Source organism: Phasianus colchicus, chromosome Z (assembly GCF_987193195.1).
Source record: "Phasianus colchicus chromosome Z, bPhaCol1.hap1.1, whole genome shotgun sequence".
Lineage (NCBI taxonomy): Eukaryota > Metazoa > Chordata > Aves > Galliformes > Phasianidae > Phasianus > Phasianus colchicus.
This window is the reverse complement of record NC_143476.1, coordinates 45,064,477-45,089,327: the sequence shown is the minus strand read 5'-3', so window position 1 is coordinate 45,089,327 and position 24,851 is coordinate 45,064,477. Positions and strand designations below refer to the sequence as shown.

General features: G+C 40.0%; 1 protein-coding gene across 2 annotated transcripts; it reads left to right on the top strand.

Moving 5' to 3' along the window:
* The first annotated feature begins 3,738 nt into the window (after positions 1-3,738).
* FEM1C (fem-1 homolog C) lies at positions 3,739-18,152 on the top strand. 2 transcript variants are annotated; one of them, XM_031588765.2, is made up of 3 exons: positions 3,739-3,962; positions 4,201-4,862; positions 12,468-18,152. In XM_031588765.2, the coding sequence occupies exons 2-3, from the start codon at positions 4,319-4,321 to the stop codon at positions 13,775-13,777; spliced, it is 1,854 nt and encodes a 617-aa protein (XP_031444625.1). In that variant the 5' UTR covers positions 3,739-3,962; positions 4,201-4,318; the 3' UTR covers positions 13,778-18,152. The 2 variants fall into 2 exon arrangements, with proteins under 2 accessions (XP_031444625.1, XP_031444624.1); XM_031588764.2 differs by having other exon boundaries at positions 4,136-4,862.
* The last annotated feature ends 6,699 nt before the right edge of the window (positions 18,153-24,851 follow it).

The window sequence follows — 24,851 nt, the reverse complement described above, 5'->3', positions numbered from 1 at the left end:
AGACCAACAGAAAAGTCACAACTTGCAGTCTAATGAGAAACAGCTCCCAGAGATGAGGGGCAGCATATTTGCCTCTGACTAGCTGCCACTGCAAATGCTCTGAAGGCAGAAAATGAGAAGAGAAGCCCGCTCTTACCTGCAGACACCCCTACACACACAAACAGCGCATTGGCCTGCAGGTTTCTGGTTATATTCAGAAAGACAACACTCATACAAACTGCATGTTGCTGCTGCTGCACACTTCCAGCATCAGCTACAGCTGCAGATGTCTGAAATGTAGGGCCGTGCTAGAGCCAACATCAAAGCCAAGGACTGGAGAATTAGCAGAACATTCCCAGCCATTCCACAGCTTCTGCTGCAGCTGCCTCATGCTGTGCCATGCCATGCCATGCAGTGTTGCAGTCCTGCCTGTTGCCTAGCACTCATGCTGTATTGTTGTGTCTATTCTCTGTGCCAGTGATGCTTACAGCAAATGCAGCATTTCTCTGGCTTCCAACTGCTCCCGTTCTACTGAGTCTACTTGAGGGAAAGCAGCTTTACCACAGAGATGCTTGCTTCCAATGCTTTGGACACCCTAGAGCCTTCTTGAGCTCTGTTTCATTCCAGATGATCAGCTCCCTCCTTTTTCTGAGTGTGATCTAATCAATCAGTGGAGGGATGCATATTATCAAATATCACAGCTAGCCTAAGAGGCTCCATGGTAGGTGAAATACTTGTACTGTATTTAGAAAACAGAGGTTATTATGTATTTTTTATTCCACACACTGAGGAAATCTTTTCAGTTTCATAACTAGAGTACATATTTATCTGTATCAAAGCTGTCAGGCCTGTCTTTGCCTTGGCCTGTGAGCAAAGAAGGGAAAAGAGCAGGAGGATAATATGGATGGGGTAAAGAAGGGCAGGACAGAGACTGTGAGCAACCTCCCCCAGGATTTCACTTGTGTAACAAACCAGAACAGGTATAGCCTGCAGGATGTAAGAGGCTTTTGGTGTCAAAAGGTCTTGACCTGGATTTTAGCAAATCCAGGGATTAGTCACACCAGCTCACTGCATGCAAAGCCACTACACACAACCAGTGTCTCTCTTGTGGTGGATGCCATGAGGGCACAGCATGCATCGCTTCAGCCTGGATAGCACCATGAGAATTACCAGCTCTGCCTAATGGTTAAAATAGGGCAGACTAATTGCTAATGTGTTTGCTATCTACAGTTTAGTCAACTGCTGACTTGAAACAACCATACCAATCAGTCTGGGAGTATTCATAAGTGGCAAATAGTGCTTAAAGAAATAATTTTATTTTTGGCAGTTTAATTTAAATTCTGTTGTATTACATTCACTAGTTTTACTGTTTGGAATAGCACTTGTACACTTTCAATTAGTAGACCACTGTGCACATTTAGGGAAATGAATCAATAAATCACTTTCCATTATACATGTATATACATGCACTTGTGTACATATATGCATATAAATAATTTAAAAGCCTGTAAAATTGGCATGATTAGTGCATGTTTTTTACATGTTGTAACTAAATTCATTACTATTTCCTTATTTATCTCTCCAATTTCTTAGTACAACTATAGAAAATTAGCAAGCCAAATACTGGCGTGGCTTTCAGTGAGGTAAAATCCTAGCTCAGCTGGCATTGTTGGAGGCAAAGTTTCATCTTTTCTCTCCAGGGCACATGGCAGAGGTGCTCATTTACCTGCTGAAGTGAGGAAATAAAGGACCAGACCTCTCCCTCTTGGCCTGTGTCCACGCATGGGCTACAGAATGTAATTCACAGTTGTGAATTAATGGCCAGGGAGAAGGAAAGCTCACAACTTGCAGCAGGGCTGCAGTAGTTGAAGCAGAGAAGTGCTTTCTACCGTGCAGACAAGCACAAACACTACTCAGGATACATGCTGGGAAGGGGTCAGAAGTTTCTCAGGCCCTCCCTCCAGCTTTGGGGCACAGGTTTACATCCCCTGGCCAGCTCACATGACACAGCCCTATACATTCTTCCTGATCTAACTCTTGGCTAGACCAGCCTGGGTAACTGAGTACTTCTTGAGATAGGACATGAGATGTGTAAACCATGAAGAGCAGCTGGAGCACACATCTGCCTTGCAAAATGCAGCACAGAAATGTTGGAGTTAGCTCAAGGTTTAGCAGAAGTATAGTCATGCTGGGGGGTACACCCTGGCCTGTGATGGAAAGTGGGATAAAAAATTTCAAGGGATCTCCATGTTAATAAAGTTGTATCACTTTTAGTGTCTACACTGAGAGCTGAGATACAGCTCCCCTCATGAAGAAGCTGCAGGCTGCTGTGAGGCCTCCCATTAGTCTTCCCTCTGGGCTGAACAAACCGAGGGACCTCAGCTGTTCCTCATACATCTTCCTCTCCAGATCCTTCCCCATCTTTGTAGACCTCCTTTGGATATTCTCCAATAGCTTTGCATCCTTCTTATATCTTGCCCAAAGCCACAGGCCTTGAGGTGAGGCCGCACCAGTACAGGGACAGTCCCTCTCCCACTGGCAGTACTGGGTCTGTGCACCCAAGGGTACAACAGGCACTTTGGCTGCCAGGGCACACTGCTGACTCAGCTTCAATGTGCAATCAAACAGAACCTCCAGATCCCTTCCCGTGGAGCTACCTTTCATCTCCCAGTCAGTAGATATAACCATGGCTGCCCCGTCCCAGGTGCAGAATGTATCACTTGCTCTTAAGCTTCATGTGGCTGGTGACTACCAGGCCTATATTTTGTCAGGAACTCTCTACAAGGCTCCTCAGCCATCAAGGGAGTCAACATTTCCTCTCAACTTAGTGTTGTCTGCAAACTTAGTATGTCTCCAAGTCCTGAATCCAAGTCATTGATGAGAACACTGAAGAGAACTGGCTCTAGAATGGACCCTTGCAGAACCCCTTTAATGACTGGCTGCCAGCCTCATCCAACTCCATTTACTGAACACTTTGAGCATGAGACATCTCCCTGTTGTTTACCCATCACAGTATGTTTTCGTCGGGCTGTAGGCTGGATATTTTGCCCTGAAGGATACTGTGAGAAACAGAACTGGAAATTTAGCTGAAATGCAAAAATATTACATTCATGGTCTTCTCTTGGTCATCTAGAGGGGTGACCTTGTCATAAAAGCAGATTAAATTAGTTAAGCAAGACCTCCCTGTGTGAAGCCACATAGGCTGTGACCAACTACTGCACTTTCAAGTGTTTTTCAACAACTCCCAGCATAATTGCTGCCACGTTTTATTTAACAATTAATTTCTGTTTAGGTCCATTTGTTTATCACCTCCCTATTCCCTACAGAGCAGACCTACTCCCTTCCCTCCAATATGTTACGTATATACACTGTGATCAGTCCAATCCCATTATAAATAACTGTCAGAGTGCTTCCAGAACTCCACAAACGATTCCATCCTAACAGCACCTTCCTACCAGGATATTCTTTTCGACACTCAGCATGCACTTCCCTTTGTTCACATTCCTCCCACACACTGCTGATTAAAACTTGTAAGCCTTCAATCACTCCTCATCTCCATCTACATACCCCCCAAAACTTCCCTATTCTCCCTACCCCTTTATAGCTCCCATTTACACGCTTGTGCCTTTTCCTTGACCCCACAACCCACACCAACAGGCGCCACCTCGAGGCGGAGCGCCATAGCGCGCCCCGCGCCCCGCGCCATGCGGAGACCCGCCCCTTCCGCCCTCCGCCTCCCGCCCTGCCGCGCTCCCGCGGCGGCGTAGTCCCTCCCTCCGTCCGCCCCCAGTGGCTGCCGGGCGCCCGCGCGGTTTCTTCATTGGCGGCGGCTCTGCCTGCCAGGCTACGCTGCATCCTACGGTGCGCGGCCGCGGCTGAGCGTCGGCGGCGGGCCGCGGTCTGTCATGGAGGCGCTGGAACGGGGACGGCGGGCGGCGGGAGCGTCCGCGTGAAAGCGGTGGTGGCGGTGGTCCCGCGGGAAGGTAACCGTCCGGGCAGGGCGGCGGCGGTTGCGGTGTCTTGGGCAGGGCTCGGTCCGGCTGCCGTCCTGGGGCGGCGCTGTGCAGCGCCGGGAGGGTCCGCGAGAGGCCGCTGAGTGGGTCGTGCTGGGTGTCTGCGGGGAGGGTGGAAGCATTCTGGATTGCTTTTCTTGCAGATCTGTCAAGGAGAGTCGGTGATTGGTCTGGACCTCGCTCACGGACTTCATGTTGTCCCGTGTAGGTAAAACCGACCCGAGAGAAATTTGGGGGCTCGCTGTTGAGCGGTTGTGCTGCCGGGAGATTCGTGACTGAAAGAAGCGGGCGTGCATCTGCCCGGAGCTGGAGAGGCGGCAGGCTAGATGGATCTAAAGACAGCGGTGTTCAATGCAGCTCGTGAAGGCAAGCTGCGGCTCCTTTCCAAGTTACTGGCAAGCAAAACAAAAGAAGAGGTGGCCTTACTGATGTCAGAAAAAACCGATGGTGCCACACCACTTCTGGTGGCAGCCCGTTATGGTCACCTTGACATGGTGGAGTACTTGTTGGACCATTGCTCTGCATCCATAGAAGTTGGCGGTTCGGTGAGTTTTGATGGAGAGACCATTGAGGGAGCACCACCGCTTTGGGCAGCGTCCGCTGCCGGCCACTTAAACGTGGTTCAGTCCCTGTTGGATCGTGGTGCTTCAGTCAACAACACAACTCTGACAAATTCAACGCCCCTCAGAGCTGCCTGTTTCGATGGCCACTTGGAGATAGTGAAGTACCTTGTGGAGCACAAAGCAGACCTGGAAGTATCAAACCGGCATGGGCACACATGCTTGATGATTTCCTGTTACAAAGGCCACAAAGAAATTGCTCAGTATTTACTTGAAAAAGGAGCTGATGTTAACAGAAAAAGTGTTAAAGGTAAGTTGTTTTATGCTCCTAGATAGAATTACTCTTTTAGGAGACTGTGAGGATCCAAAAATAGTCTCATGTAGAAGAGCAAGAGATGAACTATACTCAGCTATGTCTTTACTGTTTCTTCAGTGTACTCTTTTAATACTGACAAGACAATTTCTTTCTAGACTGATTAATGTTAAGTCTCACATTCTTAAAATGTCATGTGAACTAACACCTATGCACATGCAAAGAGCACATAAACTTTTGCTGAGAATGACTGTTGGCTAATAGAGTCAAATACTTAAATGTGTAAGCATGTATTTTTAGGTTTTTAATGCTTTCTTAAAAAAAAGCTCTACTTAAAATTGACTTGTGTCACTAACACTAGAATAGAGGAAGATGTAAAAAAAAGAGAAAATAATCTTTCCTACTATGAAAAGAAATGAGAACTTTACTCTTTCCCCTCCTCTACCTTCATATTCTTGCATCTTTTGGGGCCTTTATTTTTTAAAATGCTAGTAAACAAAAGTGCATATTAGAATTGTTTCAGGTGGCTGAGCAATAACATCAGGATATCTACAAAATAGAGGCAGAGTCATGCCCTTCACTATTTACACCATAGGCAGTCCTGCTGTTGCAGACTCAAAGTGAAAATTTGACATTTTGGCTTCAGTAGGAATTGCGTAGCTTGTTTGGTTGAACCACTGCTATGTTTTGTTATACATCAGAGTTTTATGTGGTCATGATATTAGCCTAAAAAAGCATGACAAGTATTCCAGGTTGCAGTTAATTTTTATCTCACTGACCCAGGATTGTGTGTTCATTGTGTTTCAGTGGCTTATTTTATGTATTTTTTTCTGAATATATGCATATTTTTTGCTAAATTGAAGTTCTTTTTTTTTTTTGAATAACACTTCCACTGCCTGTTTCTGGTTAAATTGTATTTGTCAGAAAATAATACAGTTAGTGGTTGATTCTGTCAAAATTTACTTTGTACCTGGATTATCATATTATACTGGTAAATGCCAAACATGCAAGTAATGTATTTGAAAAAGCTGTTAAGCAAATATACTCTATTTCAGCAAATCATGCAGACATGGGGGTTAACATAAAGCAAGATAACACAGATTTGTCATAAGTGTAGGCAGAGAAAAATAAATCCTCCTTTGTAAGGATTTAAGCTTATTTATGAATCATCTTGGACATATGTTAGGACAAAAATGTCATTTTTTTAGAGAGGGTTCTCGGAACAACACATTGAGCATAAAATGTGCATCCTTCTTGGTTTTGAACAGAATGTGTCCCTTTTCATGATAGGTAAGGGCAGAACAGAGGCTGTTAAGTATCTGATGTAATGGGGCGAGGGGGGATTGGGGGTGGGGAGCAGGAGGAGGAAATCTGAGTCTCATTCCTTCATGTTGGTGAAGTAGACTTAGATTTGCTACTTCTTATTATTTTACTTTTCTACTCTGTCAGGGTTTTTTGTTTGCTTAAACAACTGAAAGGCACTCCTGAGAGTTCTCTCCTTACTCTTCATTTCTCTGTCTTCGTTCCTTACTCTGTTTATGTCCTTTGGTTTCTGGTGTGACTCATACCTTAGGCACATAAGCAAAAGTTACTAAGGTGTAACTGCTCCCTGTTGATTTAAAAGTTGGATTGGATATGATTTAGATTGTAATAATTCAATACCTTGAGCTGCAATGCATCTGAATGATTCTGTTTGAATAATATATCTTGGCCAGGTGTGGCCTGCCTTTTTGTACTTAAAAATTCTCTCTTATGTGACTTGAGCATGTGTTTTGGCATCTTAAGGTGATCAGATCTGTGAAGTTATTCAATAAGCAGTGAGAAGGTAGAGCAAGAGAGTAAGTACTGTAAAACCTGAACATGAAAGATGAGAGAACAGAGCTGAGTAGTATGTAGCAGTATGAGTGTTGCAGTGGCTGAGGTTCAACGAAGTAACCTTCAGAACTTTTCCAATGATATTCAGTAGCTGTTAATTTCAAAGTGACTATCATGGAATGGCTTGGATTGAAAAGGACCATAGTGATCATGACTTTCACCCCCCTGCTACGTGCAGGGTCGCCAACCACCAGACCAGGCTGCCTAGAGCCACATCCAGCCTGGCCTTAAATGCCTCCAGAGATGGGGCATCCACAACCTCCTTGGGCAACCTGTTCCAGTGCCTCACCACCATCTGGGTGAAAAAACTTCCTCTATCACTCATCAAAGTGTATTTTCCTATTTCCAGCGGGATTTGTGCTACATTGTTGTATTCCACCTCTTCATTATTTTCAGTTTCTCCTCCCCACTGTGTATTAAAGAATTGGCAAGGTTTAAGGCTAGGGTAGTAGAAAGATGGAAGACTTGAGTGTTCTGCTCTTGAGAAGTAGATCTTGTTCCTGTATCTGAACTCTTTTTTAGATAGGTTCCTTCCTGGGCCGTTTATGGGGAAGTCTGCTGTTCTGTGAAAGATGTATTTAATGTAAACTTTGCAGCACTTAGAATTGTCAAGTTCTCTATAAAATCAAAGTGGTGCAACTTCTCTAGAGGTAGATCTGGAGAATTGCTGTTTGTGGGAGTTTATTACATATTTTCTTACATATACTATTCTCTCAATCAGAAAGCAGTTGGGTTAAATTGCTTGGTCTACCCACTGTATTTCTCCAACAGATTTTATGTTGTAAGATAGGATTTTATTCACATTTTCAAAACTCTGAAAATCTAGGGAAAAATGGGAAGACATCTTTGTTGGTTATTCCAGGGAGAAAATGAAGCATATTAAAAAGGAAAGCTGGAGTGTTTGCCTAGTTCATAGGCATTTCCAATACACTACTCCTGTCTTGAGAAGCTACAGAATAAAATTAACAGAAATGAGAGCTGCTCTGAAAGTAATGCCTCCTGTTTTATTCTGTTGGCCCAGAATGTCAGAGGTGCATGGTGGTGGTATGGCAGTTGAGTCTTCCTGACAGTATTCCACTGAATTTTGTTGCTGTGCAATAGATGGCAGTGAAGGGACAGTATAACAAAATGGCATCTGACATGGAAGTGTGTGTGAAGCGAAGGTGTGGAGGTGAATTCCTCCACGCGGAAAAAACGGCACCTGTTCACATTCATGAATGCTTGCTGAATGTCAGTGGGGACTTAGCAGTGGATGTCAGCACAGTGAGGTTGTGAGAGGTGTGTTTCAGTAGTAGTGATAGTGGGTCACTTCTGGCACAGACTTTGAGTGTGGTTTGCAGACTGTATTTCACTGTGAGCAAAAATGCGTAGCTAATGGTGGCAGCTATTTTGAAAAGCAGCATTCTGTAGGTGGGAATTTGCACTATCAAATAGTGTTACTGTGCTCTTTGTAGTTTCCTTGGAAGTAAATAGGAAGCATTACTTTTGAAGCAATCTACATATTAAAGTTTCACTGGTATAAAAAATCTTGGGCAGCTATTAATCTCTGTTCTTTTTTTTTTTTTCCCCCAAAGAAAAGCTCTCATAATCTAAAGATGGTAAAGCTCTCAAGTTGCTTATTAACGGAGAAACCTGGGTTTTCTTGTGAGAAGTTTGACTGCTGATTGGTTGAGGAGGAACTTTCCACATTTTGGCTGCATGAAGTTTCTTGTTTGTCTATATTGGGAACTCTGCAAATGATCTGTAGTTAAGAGGTAGTGCTCTTTTGCCACATTAAGAATAGTCTTGTAGTTTCTTGAATACATGTTTAACGTATTTCTTTTAGCTGGTCAGTACAGGGAGGAAGTGCCTACTGATGCACTTGAAGTGATAGCTGTCTTTGCTGTACCTTGTGATTACTGATTTGGATTCTCTTGGTGATAGATCTGGAGTTATGTTTGTTGGAATTGGATTTTATATTTAAATAAAGAATTTTGTGTAATTATTTTGCCTGCTGACTGTTTTTAAACAAATCTTGTACTTGGAACTCCAGAGAAAACACGTAGATCTTGCGTTGCAAGGATCAGTTATACATGCTCTAATACTCTGCATTATTCTTTATTCCCCTCATCCCAGGCCTGGTGCAGTAATATAAATTCATTTACTTGTTTGAAACTAACAAGTTAAATACACAAGTTAAGCACATGGTTGCAGTCACTTACGGCCTTTAGTACTGCTGTAGTGGTTGGAGGAAAAAATGTAGTGTTATTTTTGCATTTTCAGATTAAATTGAAAATCTTGCTCTCCCTAGGTTATTCTAGCTATAGCACAGAATTTGATTGGAATGACTTTATAAAATAACATGAAGGATGAGTATTGTTTACTTGGCTTGCTTATTTTGCAAGCAATGGAAGTATGCAGACCTCAGTCACTACAAGTTCTTTATCAAGAATATTCAAACAGTAGTACTGTATTTTAGTTCCATTTTTTGTGTGGAAGACTGGAAAGTGTAATGCTCAAAACTGTTAGGAAAGAAAAAATCTTTAATTATTGTTTTAGTTTTTTTTCTCCTTGTTTTGGCTGAGCACTACGTTTTTGGGTCTTCTGTATATGATGCGATGTGAACCTCAGTGGGAATGACTGGGAGTAAAATAAGGAAGATACAGTTTAAAGAAATAAATCATGATTCCAACTAAAGGCAAGTTTATAGTGAAATTAAATGGTTAACAATATACTTTGTATTGTTAGTCTTGACAATAGAAGTTATCCTGAAATACATTTGTGAGCAAGGGATGCAATTATTCTTGTTATAGAATATCAAGAATCCACTAAAACTTATTAAGCTTAGCAGTTCTTTACAATTTGCCCTTGATTTCTTCTTACGAGGAAGACCTACCCAGAGCATTTCTTTGTTGCACATACAGTGTGTAAAAAATGTGAAAATTTTCTTACCTTATTTCTATGTTATAGCTCTGTATATCTTATTTTTTTTAATAAAAAAAATCAGTACAGCTGCTGAAGGATTGAATTGCTTCCAGAGCTGTACTGAAAATCAGTGTTATGCAAACAATTTCATTTAAAAAAAAACTGATTAACTTAATCTGTAAGGATGCTTGAGTAGATACACGTGGCTGGTTTTCCACACTGGTCAGTCATTCTAATTAAATCTTTTTTCTATGATGTGTAATGTTCAACAGCTTAGTATTCATTTTCACAAACAGATCCTGGATATGAAGTCAGATTGGTACAACATTTTAATGTAAGTTTTACTACCAGAAATCTGGTCTTTTTTTTTCCTTCTGTTAGGAAGTGAGTGTACTTAATATAGGTTGCAAATCAAGTCTAATAATTTTCTGTGTCACAGTCTTGCTTTCTTTTGATTCCTGTGTTACAGATCTATTCTGGGAATTACTTCTTTCTGACATAGAAAGAGACAACCTCATTACAAATTTGAATCCCTACCCAAATGAGCGTTTTGTAACACTGGAGACTTAGGGATTTGATCTGTGATACGGAAGATGTTTTTGTAATGCTTGTGATATGTTAAAAAAGTATCAAAAGAAAAAAGCAGGCAGTTATGATGAGAAATGACTAGCTTTTTCCCTAATCTTTCCTTGCAAAGTTTGGGAAGACCAGAGGTAGGAGTTACTCCCTTTTCATTTCATTACAGTTTTTAATTAGAATAAGTTATTAGGTAGTGTGAGTAATTTTTTTTTTTATTACAGACAGAAACTTAAGTTGTATTAGCAATGCAATGTCCCAGCAATAGGTCTCCAGCAAAGAATTACCCAGCCTACTGTAACATTGCCAGCTCAGTTTTCTTCCTGTGCAAAAATGATGAGCCTCCCATGTTCTTGTAACATCTGCTGTCTTCTATATGTGATCAAATTCCTGCAAATGATTTCAGAATTGAAAATAGATTTAACAGCGTTTAGTAATATATTATTTGAAATATCATCCACAACTTTAAGAAAAACAACAAAAAATACCCAAACATGCAAAAAAGATGTCAAATTCAAGTTTTGCCACTTAGAAAGTTGCTTACCAAAGTGACTTTCAAATGCCTTTCTTTAAGTTTTTTCTTTTTAATACAGCAGTAGATGTGTTTATTTTGGTTTATTTCTAAATAAATAATGTTACAGGTGCAGGACTGCTTAGCTTCTGAAATGCATAGATAACATTTAGACACTGTTTATTCATGTCACTGGAGATAGTGCAGTATTTTTGAAATGGATGGAATTTTAAAAGTCAGAATAATGGTTTATCATAGTTATTTGAACTGTGCATAGAATCACAGAATGGCGTAGGTTGGAAGTGACCCCAAGAATCATCGAGTTCCAGGCCTCCTGCCACAGGCAGGGCCACCAACCTCCATGTTTAGTACTAGACCAGGATGCCCAGGGCCCCATCCAATCTGGCCTTGAACACCGCCAGGGACAGGGCATCCACAACCTCTCTGGGCTGTTCCAGCACCTCACCACTCTTCCTGTAAAGAACTTCCTCTTGACATCCAATCTAAACCTTTCCTCCTTGAGCTTAAAACCATTCCCTGTTGTACTATCACTATGTGATAAATGTTGATTCCCCACCTTATTTTTAATCCTCTTTTAAAAACTGAAAGGCTGCTAAATGTGTGCTTTTCCAAACATTGTATTAAAATCTCAAGACTGTCACTTTGTTTCCGAACCTGCTGTCAGTCTCTTGTGGGTCTAGGGATACAACAAAGCGTGCTGCAAACTGCTGTCTTGTTGGCATACAAAAGCCTAACAAAAATGTAAATGAGAAACTTCTATGAAATTTCTCTCTCTTTTTTTAAAATCAAAATCCAGTGACTGTGATCTTGGAAAAGATCTTGGTTGGGACTGTGGAAACTTGCTGACTGTTATAGAAATGGATGATCTGGCAATCAGTTAATTAGGATTTCACAGTGCTTATAATATAACAAAAACTAATTGAAGCAATAGGAACAAGTTACATGAGCTTTCTGTTAATTATTATTTTCATATTTTCATATCAGTCACTTCTCAGTGATGTATTTGTATTTGAAAGTGGGCAAAATTTTCATTTATTTGAAACATAGTAGTTCAGTATTTAACTGTTGTGTCCAATGTTATTTCTCGTTAGCTTTGTATATTATTTTTCATCAAGTGGTACTAGTGCGTGCTACAACTTTCTCTACAATTTTAGAACTTGAGCCCTTTTAAATTACAGACTATGCAGTGGCAGGCATAGAAAAATAATCTGAATGTAAATAAGATTCTTGCAAAGTAGATGGCTGTGTGTTTTGTTGACGGCATTTTTTTGTTGAGTTAGTTCGCCTTTAGCTTTCATACAGATCACATTATTTTTAAACATTGGTGAAGATGGGGAGAGGAAAACTTGACAGGTGAAGAAGGAAAAAGAAAACATGAAGATAGCAATTTAAAAGTTTTTGCTTCCTATTTAGAAGCAAATCTAAAAGAAAAATCTTGTGTGTAGTTGGGAAGTCTGCTTTAATTTTCTCTTTATGAATGAGACAAAAAAGCCTGTAAGACTTTCCTAATTCCTTCAGACAGTAATATCAAGCATTTTGATTCCTTTAACTGCCTTGTAATCTTGATGTTTTAGTCAGATCTTAAAATATTTTAGCTGTCTGCAAAGCCTTTCATGTTGCATAAATGTCAAAACAGACTTTTTAAAACTGTTAAAGCAGTAGGATTTAGCCTATAATTTGATTGTTTGTGTAACTGATTTTCTTCTCTTGTGTAGGAAACACCGCATTACATGATTGCGCAGAATCTGGAAGTTTGGAGATCATGAAGATGCTTCTCAAGTACTGTGCTAAAATGGAAAAGGATGGTTATGGAATGACTCCACTTCTGTCAGCTAGTGTGACGGGCCACACAAATATTGTGGACTTTCTGACCCAGCATGTGCAAACCAGTAAGGCTGAGTGCATAAATGCTCTGGAACTTCTAGGAGCAACGTTTGTTGACAAAAAGAGAGATCTTCTTGGTGCTTTGAAGTACTGGAAGCGAGCTATGGAAATGAGATACAGTGATAGAACTAATATCCTGAGCAAGCCAGTGCCACAAACACTAATTATGGCTTATGCTTATGCTAAAGAGGTAAACAGCTCAGAAGAGCTAGAAAATCTTATTGCTGACCCTGATGAGATGAGAATGCAAGCTCTATTAATTAGAGAACGTATTCTTGGCCCATCTCACCCAGATACATCCTACTATATTAGATACAGAGGTGCTGTCTATGCGGACTCTGGAAACTTTAAGCGTTGCATCAACTTGTGGAAATACGCGTTGGACATGCAGCAGAGCAATCTAGATCCGCTGAGCCCTATGACATCCAGCAGTTTACTGTCATTTGCTGAACTTTTCTCCTTCATGCTGCAGGATAGGGCGAAAGGCCTACTAGGCACTACTGTTACATTTGAGGATCTGATGGGTATACTGTGTAAAAGTGTTCTTGAAATAGAGCGGGCCATGAAACAAATCCAGTGTCCTCCTGATCCAATACAACTAAACAAAGCCCTTGCCATCATTTTGCATTTAATTTGCTTGTTGGAGAAGGTACCTTGCAGTTCAGAACAGGAGTATTTTAAGAAACAGACTATTTATAAGTTTCTTAAGCTTCAGCCTAGAGGGAAGAATAATTTCAGTCCACTTCACCTTGCTGTTGACAGTAGTACTACATGTGTGGGTCGCTACCCAGTTTGTAAATTCCCTTCTCTACAAGTTACTGCTATCTTGGTGGAATGTGGTGCTGATGTAAATGTCAGAGACTCTGACAACAATAGTCCATTGCACATTGCTGCACTGAACAATCATCCAGACATCATGAATTTTCTCATTAATTCAGGTTCACACTTTGATGCCACAAACTCACGTGGAAAAACTGCTAGTGATTTGCTGGATGATAAAGAAATAGCCAAAAACTTAATCCAGCCCATAAATCATATTACATTGCAGTGTCTTGCTGCTCGTGTTGTAGTGAATCGTAACATATACTATTCAGGCCACATCCCTGAAAAACTAGAGAACTTTATTTTGCTCCATAGATGATAGTATGAAATCCCAGAGCACTGTTTTATCTGAAGCACGACTAGGTGACAATGTTTTGCTTTGAACAATGTTGTGATACACCAGCATTCTCTTAGCTTGCTCCATCTTGCTTTCATTAGCTAAAGCATTGTTAGCATCAGTTTGGCGGAGTTGGTTACCTGGTATTTAATGTATGCCATATAATATATTTTGTGAGTTAATTAGAAATGAAATGCCATATTTAGACTCTTAAAACTGTTTGCCAAAGGCTTGTCTATTCTGGTCTTAATTGCCTGATGGCTCTTTGGAACTGAGTTGAGTGTTTTCCACTGAAGTCTTATACTATAACTGTCATATGGATTTTATACAGTTGGAAGGTCATCTTTGTTTTTCTTTTTCTTGAGCATTTTTACTCTCTTCTTTTTTATGGACTCACTGCTAAAGTGTTTAAGTTGAATGGACTTGTTAACATTTGCAACTACCATAAGTGCTTTTATCTTTTCTATGCACTGGTTGAGTTACGACTGTTGCGTGTGAGCATACTTCTATGCAGCACTTGGCCAATTTTGAACTAAATGTAGATTTCATTTTGCAGTTTGTTTTGGAGATTTTCTGAGAATGCTGGCTTCATAGCATGATACATTTTGAAACTATTTACCAGTTCTCCACACCTGGATTTTACTTCTCTGAGTGCTGTAACTGCGGTTTCTTTCCTATTGATCCTCAGGAGATTTAAGCTAAGTTTAGGAGAAGAAAATCTTTCACATGATAATTCCCCTGAACTTTAAATCTGAAAATCATTCTGTTGCATCATACAGTTAGTGGGAGGGTTCTCATTATATACAGCTAACACCTTGCCCTTTGCAGTCATGTCTTGCTTGTGCTGGTTATGTGACTAGATATGAAGTTTGTTCAAAGTTTAACTTCAGACTTAACGATACACTTTAATGAGAAGTAGATCAAACGAATGCTGTAGTTTAAATTTACAAATCAACTTTAGCTACAAAAGCAACTAAAGCATGTTGGTGGCATGACGCTTATCAGTCCAGATCTAGACATCAATTAACATTATTTTGACTGTGTGGCTGTATGGCAAAGTATTGGAAGTTCTATAGAAGTGTCCCTTTTTTTCATTTTGAATATCTTTACGAATACTTGCATGTTCTTTTCTCTAGTGTGTCGGCTATACTTAAAAAAAAAAAAAAAAAAAAAAAAAAAAGCAGAAATTCTGTTGTGTATAAAGCTCCTGATGAAAGTACCTATTTTTATAATATTTGCACAACAGCTTAGCTTTTACAACAGAAAGGGCTCTTTTGACTTGTTAAATCTATAAATGGAGATCATAAATGTGCAATTCAGGTAATTAATATAATTCAGCACTTTACTGTTGATTAATAGTAGATTATATTATGGCACATTAGCCCTGCGAATGTCTTGAAGTGAAATTCAGTTCTGTTGAGTAAAATACGCTTGTAAGTTTCTTAGCCTAGCATATTGGATATTGTTGACTTAAGGTTTCATTCCACTGGTGGGTAGTAAGCATACCTATGGGCTTCTTGCTCCAGAGATTCAATAAGTTGGCTTATGGCTTTCATCAGATTTATAGAAATTTAAAGGCCAAATTAACTAGATAAAGCTATTATAACAGAGTAGTTTTTGATTTTCTAACTTTATGTTGGAACTTCTTTGTCTTCTGTGAATTAAGTTGAGGAAGAATGTATCTTGAGAGCATGGTAGAATAGGTCTTCATTGCTTTCTGACGACTCTGAGATTCTTTTTAAAGTGTACACTTCTAGCTTGGTCATTCTTGAAAAAAATACAGGAATGTTTTTAAACAAAGTTATGTTGAAAGTGCCATTGGTGTATTGTCACTTTTCGGATTTATTTAAAAGTGACTTTCACCTGCTTATCCCATGCCACGTGTACACTTTTGAAAGTCTGGGAATGAAGAAATCCAGATAATACAATGTATTTGGAAGGTAAACAGTTGAATTAGCTGGATTTTTCTGGTTTCTGATGATTAAAACATGTGCCACCCAAATTGTCCTTTCTGAGAACAATAGCTTGACTTTTATATTCCTCATTTTTATTTTTTATGCTTATCTACTACTTTGTAAGTAGAGGCAATCAAGAAATGATGCCACAGTATAAATAATCCATATTATTATACCAAGTCACAAGCGTACTTCTCTTTCTATAGCTTACAATTTATAAATAGACAGATTTTAACTTCCTTGGGTTTTTTTAATACTCTGGAATCTTACTTGGTGATTTTAGTTTAAATTTGTCTTCATAATTTTCTAATAACCAGTTTAAAATGAGTTATTCAGACATTGTTAGCCCAGAAATATAATCTTAAAAATTAACTTTTAGCAAACAATGTCTATTCTCTTGAATGGAAGACATTTCCAAAATGGTTGGAAAGCATATTATCATTGAATATATGTAAGTCCAGTGGAGACTAAGTTTTCAGGGAAGGCCTATCCTATGGACTATTTGCTTTAATTTTAAAAACTGTCTTATGTGATAGAGTATTGATTTATTGTGTATAGTTCTGTCTAAATACCTGTTGACGTATGTCAATTTCTGAAGCGCATCACCTCCATTCAGAAGTTAATTTTTCATGATGTTGAGGCTATCTGCTGAACTCAGTGTTGTGATTTTTGCCAGATACTTGGTGCATTTGTCTTTTCCATTTCCTTCTTGACCTGTATGTTTACTCTTTTAATTTTTGCTTCATTAAAAAAAAAAAAAAAAATCAGTACAGGGCCTGTGTCAGATAATATGTTATGGACTGATTTCAGGATTTTTTGATTAGGAGAAGCATGGCAGGCCTTGTTATATATGCTCATACCATTGTGGCCAGTGCTGATGGGCAGTAACAGATTTTCTTTCAGCTCCTTGTTCAGCCCAGTGTTGTCTCCACTGCATTCTAGATATAAACCTTCTGGACAAGAGGTTTTGTTTTGTTTTTAGACTTGTTACTCATTCAGAGGTGGCAGTAAAGTGATTTTAGTGAAACCTATTGATGTTATATGCAATAGTACAGTTAGCTGAACTTGATGTGGGCAGGGCAATGAACTAAAGAGCATTTGGAATACATTCAGAACACAGTTTTTTGTTGTAACTTTAACTATTCTTGTCATATCTGGGCTTTTCTCTGCTAAAGTGTGCAGTTCCAGAGCTACCAGCACAAAAAATGTTGAGAACACTGTGGAAAAAAAATTGCAATGCTCAGCAAGGGTGACACAGGTTTTAAAACTGATTAAGCAGTTTACAAGTGCAAAGATACCTCCTTGCTTGTTAAGACCTCTTTAAGGTGTATTTGGGGATTATGAGGAGGGAGCAGGGATAGAAATTCTCATTAGAGTTTTTCTTCCACTCTTCTTGGGCTTCAACAGAAATACTTCAGCCAGGTAGATGAACAGTACTGTAGTAAAAAGTGAGATGCTGTACTTATCAAATTCTAAGATTATATTCCTGCTCTTGTATCATACTGGTAACAAGGTTCCAGCTGTCTGTGACGTCTCTGTTCTTGTTAAGTGCAATATGAATGCACTTTCTGAAATGCAAGGCAACAGTTCATTTTCCGTTTGTACTTCACAGCAGTCCCTGGCTAGGAAGTTATTTTGTGTATTTCTGAAGTCCTCAAAAAGTTCTCTCTTAATAAATGTTTTGCAGCTCATTGAAATTAAACTTTCAATTTTTTTAATAAAACACTTAAAATTAAAAAAAAAAAAAAAGAAAAACAAAAACACTTAAAAAAGGGAAAGAAAAAAAAAGGAATAGAATGCCATAGCAAAATCTTTACAAAAGTATTTTAAAAGGGGATAAAAATGTGCCTCTCCTCAGTTTTATATCAGCTGCAAGGTGATGGTGACAGAACATGACTACTGTTGAAAGAACTTCCTCGAGCTTTGGAATATACAGAGTGGAATGCATGTTATACTCTGAAATGTTGACAGATGTGTCTGTGTAGAATTAACACTAATTTCTATTTTATGTGACTGCAATAAAGTCAAGTGGTATTTGATGTTTCAAAGTAACTATGAGAAAATCAATGGGAGACCTACTAGACTGTCCATAACTCTTGGCTTCGAGTGTGAATGTACTTGTTGAACCCTCAGTGAGGGCAGAATGAAAAGGTATTGTTTGTTTGGTTTTAACTGATTTTGTATCTCTTCCATTCTACCATAAAGAATTCCTGTGCAGGGTGAGCTTCATGTATGGAAACATTGCAGTTTCTTTTTTACGTGAAGTAATTTAGCTTTAGCATCAATGTAAAAAAAAAAAAACAACAAAAACAAACAAACAAAAAAAAAAAAAAACCTATCTCTGTGCTTACATTCTCTGGAGGCTCCAGATGCAGATTATATTAAAAATATGTTTTGGAGAATACCTGTCTGAGTCTATAATATCCCTTTTCTTTAAGGTTATACCAGTGATGGTTGATACGCCTTTGAGTTGAAGGTAACTAATGTCAATGATGGAGGTTTAGACTTTCATTTTCATGTCATTAAGAATTGTACCTTAAACAAAATGCAGTGTTTTTTTCCCTTTCTCACTGTGAAATGGTGGTCTACTCAAACTGCTATGTTCTGGTAATGGGCAATAGTTAGGAAAAGGCTTAAACTGAGAGATTATTTCTAGATGATATCTGTAGAGGTTGTTTAGGCCAGTTGCTAGATAATGCATATCTAGTCATGCTATCTAACTATGCAAGGATATTGCTAGTTTATAGCACAAAAGAAATTAAAAAGGCCTTGTAATAAATGAACAATTGGGATTTAAGAAAGTTGTACAGATTAGTTTTCTTAAAGTTTTTAAATTCTTCCCCATATTGCTTGCACTGTTTAAAAAAAAAAAAAAAAAAAGAGTTCTACAAAGGTAGGAGAAAAAAACTAAGATATCTTTCTTAAAAAGAACTGCAGAATGGAAGATTTGACAAGCATTCCTATCATAATTGCAAAATATCTCTGTAGGTAGACATGGTAGTCATAATCCCATGAGGTGGTATCCAGTTCAGAGAAGTGTTAGGTTTAGGCCTAGTCAGAAACACGTGCATCAAAAAATGATGTTCTGGATGAGATAATCTGATTCAGAGCTTTCATACACTTGTTAAAAGATGGCTTAATAAACTGAACATGGATTCACTGAATTAGGAAAGGGAAAAAAAACAGAAATGATAATTTACGTTGTTTTTCATCCCTCTGCAATTGCAGGTGATGGTAGCTGTTTCATTTAGATTGTCTACCTGAGCTGTATACCCATGCAGAGTGCTTTTTGGCAATAACAAATGCTGACTATCAGTTGAAGATGAAAATTCACAGTCTCATAGGGAGAGAGCAAAAGAGGCCAAGTAAATGGTAGGTTATTCTGCCAAAGACAGTGCACTTGTGATTTTTTTCTTCCCTCATGTAATTTTTCAAAAGCCACATACCTGAAAAACAAGGCCACACCTCCCTCCACTCCTTGCCTTACTGTCTTCTGACACAAAGGAAAAAAAATTGATAAGGGTGGACATGGAAACACAAAAGTTACAAAGAAAGGTGTGCATAAAGGAGGAAAAGACAATTGCTTTCTGACTCTTACAAGTGCCTGTTTAAAGTATGAGGCTGTGATGTAAGCAGTAGCCTTGTCTCCCAGAGGGCTGTAAGAAACATGGGTTGATGTCTGAAATTCTAAGGATTCCTTCCATTGCATCTCCTCAAGTTTTAACTAGTTGTAATTTCCTTGCCAGATTTTTCTTCCTTGATCTGTTTGGCACTGCAGCCCTTCAGTGAACTTAATTCCCATTCAGTGTTTATTTTTTTCCACACTTATGTTCAGTATTTGTCCTTGATGCAGAGAGTTAACCTCTCAGTGTTCAAGTGAAAGGCCGCACAAATGCTCAAATCAAGCTTTCTTAACTGTAAGGATAAGCAAACAGAGTCATCTAGTCAGTAAAACCAACCTTTTGATGGCTTGGTTCCTCCTTTTTTTTCTACCTCCCTTGACCTAGTCACACTTCTCTTGATGCAGCCCAGGTACAGCTGGCCTTCTGAGCTGCAAGCACAGTTGCAATACTGAATTATTTTCTCTTGAGGTAGTATAGCCTGTGTTGTCCTGTTCTAGTTCTTGTTAGATACTATTTCTTCCTTTCAACTGCTGCATTTGCCTAACTGAAAAGAGAGGCTAAATATTCTGTGTGAGACAGAGATTATTTTGTATTGTCCTCCCATAGTTTCAGAATAGCAAACTTGCTTTTCTGCTTTGCTCTCTTCTTGCACATGTGACTATCAGAATTGCGCTGTCTCTTTTAAATTTCTCTGCAGCTTTGCTCGCTGTAGTCTGGCAATTCTCTATTTGCTAACCTGTATGATTCAGTTCTGAACTATCTGCGTGCTGCTTTCTGGCTTCATTCATCATGCTTTTGTTTCATCACATTTAGTATAAACTTCAGGGAGCTGAAAATAAATAAATCAGGACCTGTTAAATATTAAAATTCTCACTGAGGGAGATGGTCAGCCAGTTGCTGAACCAGGAGTGCATATGGCTTATTTCAGTCCCAACTCATGTTAACCTTGGAGCCAAAGGGCAAGTTGTCCTGCAGCATGGCTGGCCCACTCTGAGTGAACATGCTTCTAAAGCAACTCTTCCATTTGCCCTTACTTTCTATGCTTTTGTTCACATCACATGGTTGTTTTATTCCCTGACCTGGATTCCTTTTAAATGAAGCTAAGCTGAAAAATGTTTTTTTTTTTTTACAAGCTTACATAACAGACACTTAGCACTAATAGGGTGTTCAGTTTGTGGGGTTAGATGGTAAGTTGTTCTGAAATGAGCACTTTTTCCTCTCATTTTTCCCTTCTTTACCCCAGGAGTGCACTGTACAACTTTTCGTTCTTGGCACCAACTCTGTTCTGCAGATCTACTCCTTCCTTAATACAAACATAGTCATAATTTTGTTTATCTTCCTGCCTTAAATGCAGGTTGACACACTGTTTGGTGTTTTTTTCCTCTTCCTTTTAAGTGGTTACTGCATTTCCAATGTAACAACCCGTAATTTGTGCAATGGTTTGAGCTGGAAAATGAGATAATGTACTTGATTGCTATGGTGGACCTACCACATCATTAGCTGTTGGAAAATGAATCAGCCATACTCTACGTGTCTGACAGCATGATTGACCTTAATGCAAATGCTGCCAATGCGATATTAAGAAGTATGTGCTCTATTATAGAAATGCAGAAACCAAGGCACAGGTTCAGAGCTCTCTCAAAATGACCCTTGGAAGCTTGCCTGTAGCGAGGAACGTGCTCAGGTCATCTGGCTCTGGGAATGTTACGTTTGAGACCCTTTGCAGCTGGTATGTTATGGCCTCATTAATTTGACTTATGAAGAGTCTGCTTTTTTGGAAAAATAAAATCAAAAAGTTCTCATCTGTTTCTTTAGATTCACTTCTTAGGGAAGTGAGGCTGATATCACTGCATAGTCGTACTGTACATGTCTATCCTTAATAGTTTTTTTTTAACATGTTCGGCCAGTTTAGTATATTCAGCAGCAATAAGACAGCCTTAAAAGTGTCAGTAATTTTCTCAGTAGACCGCACAGAAGGCAGAGATCCTGACAGCAGTTTCCACCGTAGAACTGGTACAAGCTTGGCTGTTACTAGGCATGAGACCATTCACAAAGGGCTAGATTACTCAGGAGAAGCCTTTGGTATCTCACTTGTTGTTAGATGGCAGCAGCTGCAGTTGCTGGTCAGGGCGGGTTGTATATTTGTTACACCACATATCTCATAATCCTTCCACTTGCTCGTCCAGGTGGTGATATCTGACCAATGGGGTTATAGTTTGATTTCTCTTAATTTCATGATGGCAAAGAACAAACAGGAAAATTGGCTGAGATGGACAAAATGAGAACCTCTGACTGCTGATTGCTTCTTCCCACGATGTTATGCCTTGCATGAGACTGCTTGCATACAGAGCAGTTGTGGATGGTGTAAGCTGTGGTGATTCTGTAAGCAAATCTCATTCCAGAGTCGGTAGCATTGGATTCCCATGCAGGTACATAAAATTTTGCCCTCTGTCAAAACAGCCAGTCCTATGTTTTCAAACTTGCTGATTCTGCAGTTTGTGGTTTCCCAAACTGGAATTAAATATGGAACTATTTTCTCTACATCCAGAGAAGGAAAAAAAGACAGCTTTCAGGAAGTGAAGCACTGTATGTGCAATGATTGCACCTTGGCCCAAGATACAGGCACCTGCTGGTGGGTCTGGAGAAGCATGTAAATGCACTTCTGTCTGAGCCCTGAACCTGCTCACACCATTGTTCATTGCCAGCTTCATTCTGACTGAATAATAACACCTCTGTGGATTTACAGTAAATAGCACTGATTGCACAGAGCTGCTGAAGGCTCCTCAGTAAAGCAGGCAAAAGAAAATCCAATTTCAGACTGTTAGGGAGCTGTGTTTTAGAACAGAAGGAAGAAAGGCTTAGAAAGCATCTTTAGGAAGGAGGAGGATGTGCTGGGCAGTTGGAATTTCAGAGGCTATATGTGAATTAGGGAATTAGATGAACAGATACCTATTGTCAGCCCATGTTCATCAGCTCTTTGGAGTAGTCTTTCCTTGCCATCTTTCATGCTGCTGGGCAAAGATCTGGGCTTGATTCTGCTGCACTGAGAGCAAGGGACAAGGCCAAGAGGCACACTTCAGCTCTTACTGCTGTGGCCAGCACTCCTTTCATCTCATGCACACAACAGCCATTGCTCTTCTGCTGTTGGAGCAGATGCTGCGGAAACAGTGTGCTGGCACAGGCAGATCTCCACTTCAAGCTGGGCCATCATCTAAGCAGAACCAGTCAGGGTGCCTGAAGGAGTTGATCTGTCTGTAACAGTATTGAGACAAACTGGTGGGGTGCTACTTTTTTCTATACCCACCTGACTTAGTCTTCAACTGTGCAGCACCAATTGTACATGAACAGAAGGAAAATGAATGAAGAGCATGCAGCTATCTCAAACCAGACTGGTTTAGCAGGCAGTTGTATGTTTTATTTCAGCTATGAGAGAATGCTGGAAAGATGCTTGGTGGGAAAATGAAGTGTCATTACTGTACCAGTGGCAAAAAGCAACACAAGGCAGCTACTATAGATAGAATACTGGTGTCTCTGTTCACATATAGTAAACTGCCAGGCTAGAAAAGAAATTTTAAATAACACTTCAGTAATTTTAGCAAGCTTCTAAACCAAAAAAGATGTAAGTACAAATCTAGCTTTGTCTTTTCTAGCAACTGAGATTTTATGTGTAGTCATCAAACCATTATCTGATATGGTGCTAAAATCTCCACCACAACAGATGCTAAATCACTGCAGTGTTTTCTGTATTGGACCACTCAGTACAAACTTTGTTCCTGCAAGAAACTCAATGCTGAATAAATTGTTGTTCAGAAGATGGGAAGAAAACATACACAGAATCAAATGGCTTGGGTTGGAAAGACCTCAAAGATCATCTAGATCCAACCCCCTGCCATGGGAAGGGTTGCCAACAGCTAGATCAAGAACTAGATCAGTTTGCCAAGAGTTCGCATTCAGCCTCACATTGAACACCTCCAGAGATGGAGCACTGACAGCTTCTCTGGGTGTATGACAGAATGGCTTATGTTGAAGGTCACTTTAAATCTAGTTTCAACTCCCTTGCCATGGGCATGGTTGCAGCTGATCAGTTGAGGCTGCCCAGCTTCCATCCAATCAGACCTTGAATGCCTCTAGGAATGGTGCATCAGCAGCTTCTCTGGGCGATTTGTTTCAGTTACTTATGACCATCTGAGTAAAAATTTTCTTTTAACATCTAAACTAAATCTCCACTCTTTTAGTTTAAAGCTGTTCCCCCTTCTCTTATCACTATCAGACCCCTACTGCTTATAAGCTCTTTTGAAGTACTGGAAGGCCACAGTGAGGTCTCTCCAGACTGCCAAGATAAACCAGACCAACTCTCTCAGTGTGTCTGTAGAAGTCCAGCCCTCTTACCATCCTTGTGGCCTTCCTCCAGACCCTTTCCAAAAGCTACACATCTTTTCTGTGTTGCAGGCACCACAATTGGGCACAGTACTCTCTACAGTGCCTGAAAAGGGCAGAGTATAGAGAGACAATCATCTCCATTATCCTCCTGGCCACTCTTCTGATTCAGCCTGAGACGCTGTTGGCTTACCAGGCTGCAAGCACACACTGCTGGCTCATGTTGTTTGTCATCTGTCAGGGCTAAAGACAAAATACATTAGTAATACTGGACTCACAAGTGCTTCAACTATTAAATACTTTGCTGGCTTTGAGAGTAGGATCCACAAAGCTATTTGTACTACATACTGTAGATCCATCAGCGTATAACTGTTGCTCTTGAAACTTTCCCATCAGCCGGGCCTCACAAGGGCAGAGCAGAGAGGGACAATTACCTCCATTGCCCTCCCGGCCACTGCTCTTTTAATGCATCCCGGCATAGTGTTGGCCTTCCAGCCTGCAAGCACACACTGCTGGCTCATGTTGTTTGTCGTCTGCCAGGACCCCCAAGTCCTTCTCAGCTGGGCTGCTCTCAAGGAGTTCCTCTCCCAGTCTGTACTCATAGCCGGGATTGCGCTGACCCAAGTGCACTTGGCCTTGTCAAACATCATTAGTTTTACATGGACCCAAGGCTGCTCAGGTCCCTCTGGATGGTATTCCTTCCTTCTGTTGTGTCAACTGCACCATTCAACTCAGTGCCACCTGCAAACTTGCTGAGGGTGCACTCAATGCCATCATCCAGGACACTGATGAAGATGTTAAAGAGTACTGGTCCCAAGATAGACCTTGGAGGACACCACTCATGACTGGCCTCCACCTGGGCATAGAGCCGCTGACCACAACTCTATAGCTGCGTCCTTCCAACCAATTTCTTATCAACCAAATAATTCACCTTTTGAACCCATGTGTCTCCAATTTAGAGATAAAAGTACATCATTCTTTTAATGATTAGCAGCTGGAAAAAAAAAAAAAAAAAAAAAAAAAAACCATTTCCATCATCTGTAAAAATTGGCTAGAGACCTCCAGAAGAATGATGGCTGAGATTGTTCAGAGATTTTATTG

Bases quoted from the DNA above. Each gene is read 5' to 3' on its own strand.
- FEM1C (XM_031588765.2), top strand. From the start codon at position 4,319: ATGGATCTAAAGACAGCGGTGTTCAATGCAGCTCGTGAAGGCAAGCTG. The intron at 4,863-12,467 runs GTAAGTTGTTTT...TCTCTTGTGTAG, and splicing joins TAACAGAAAAAGTGTTAAAG to GAAACACCGCATTACATGAT.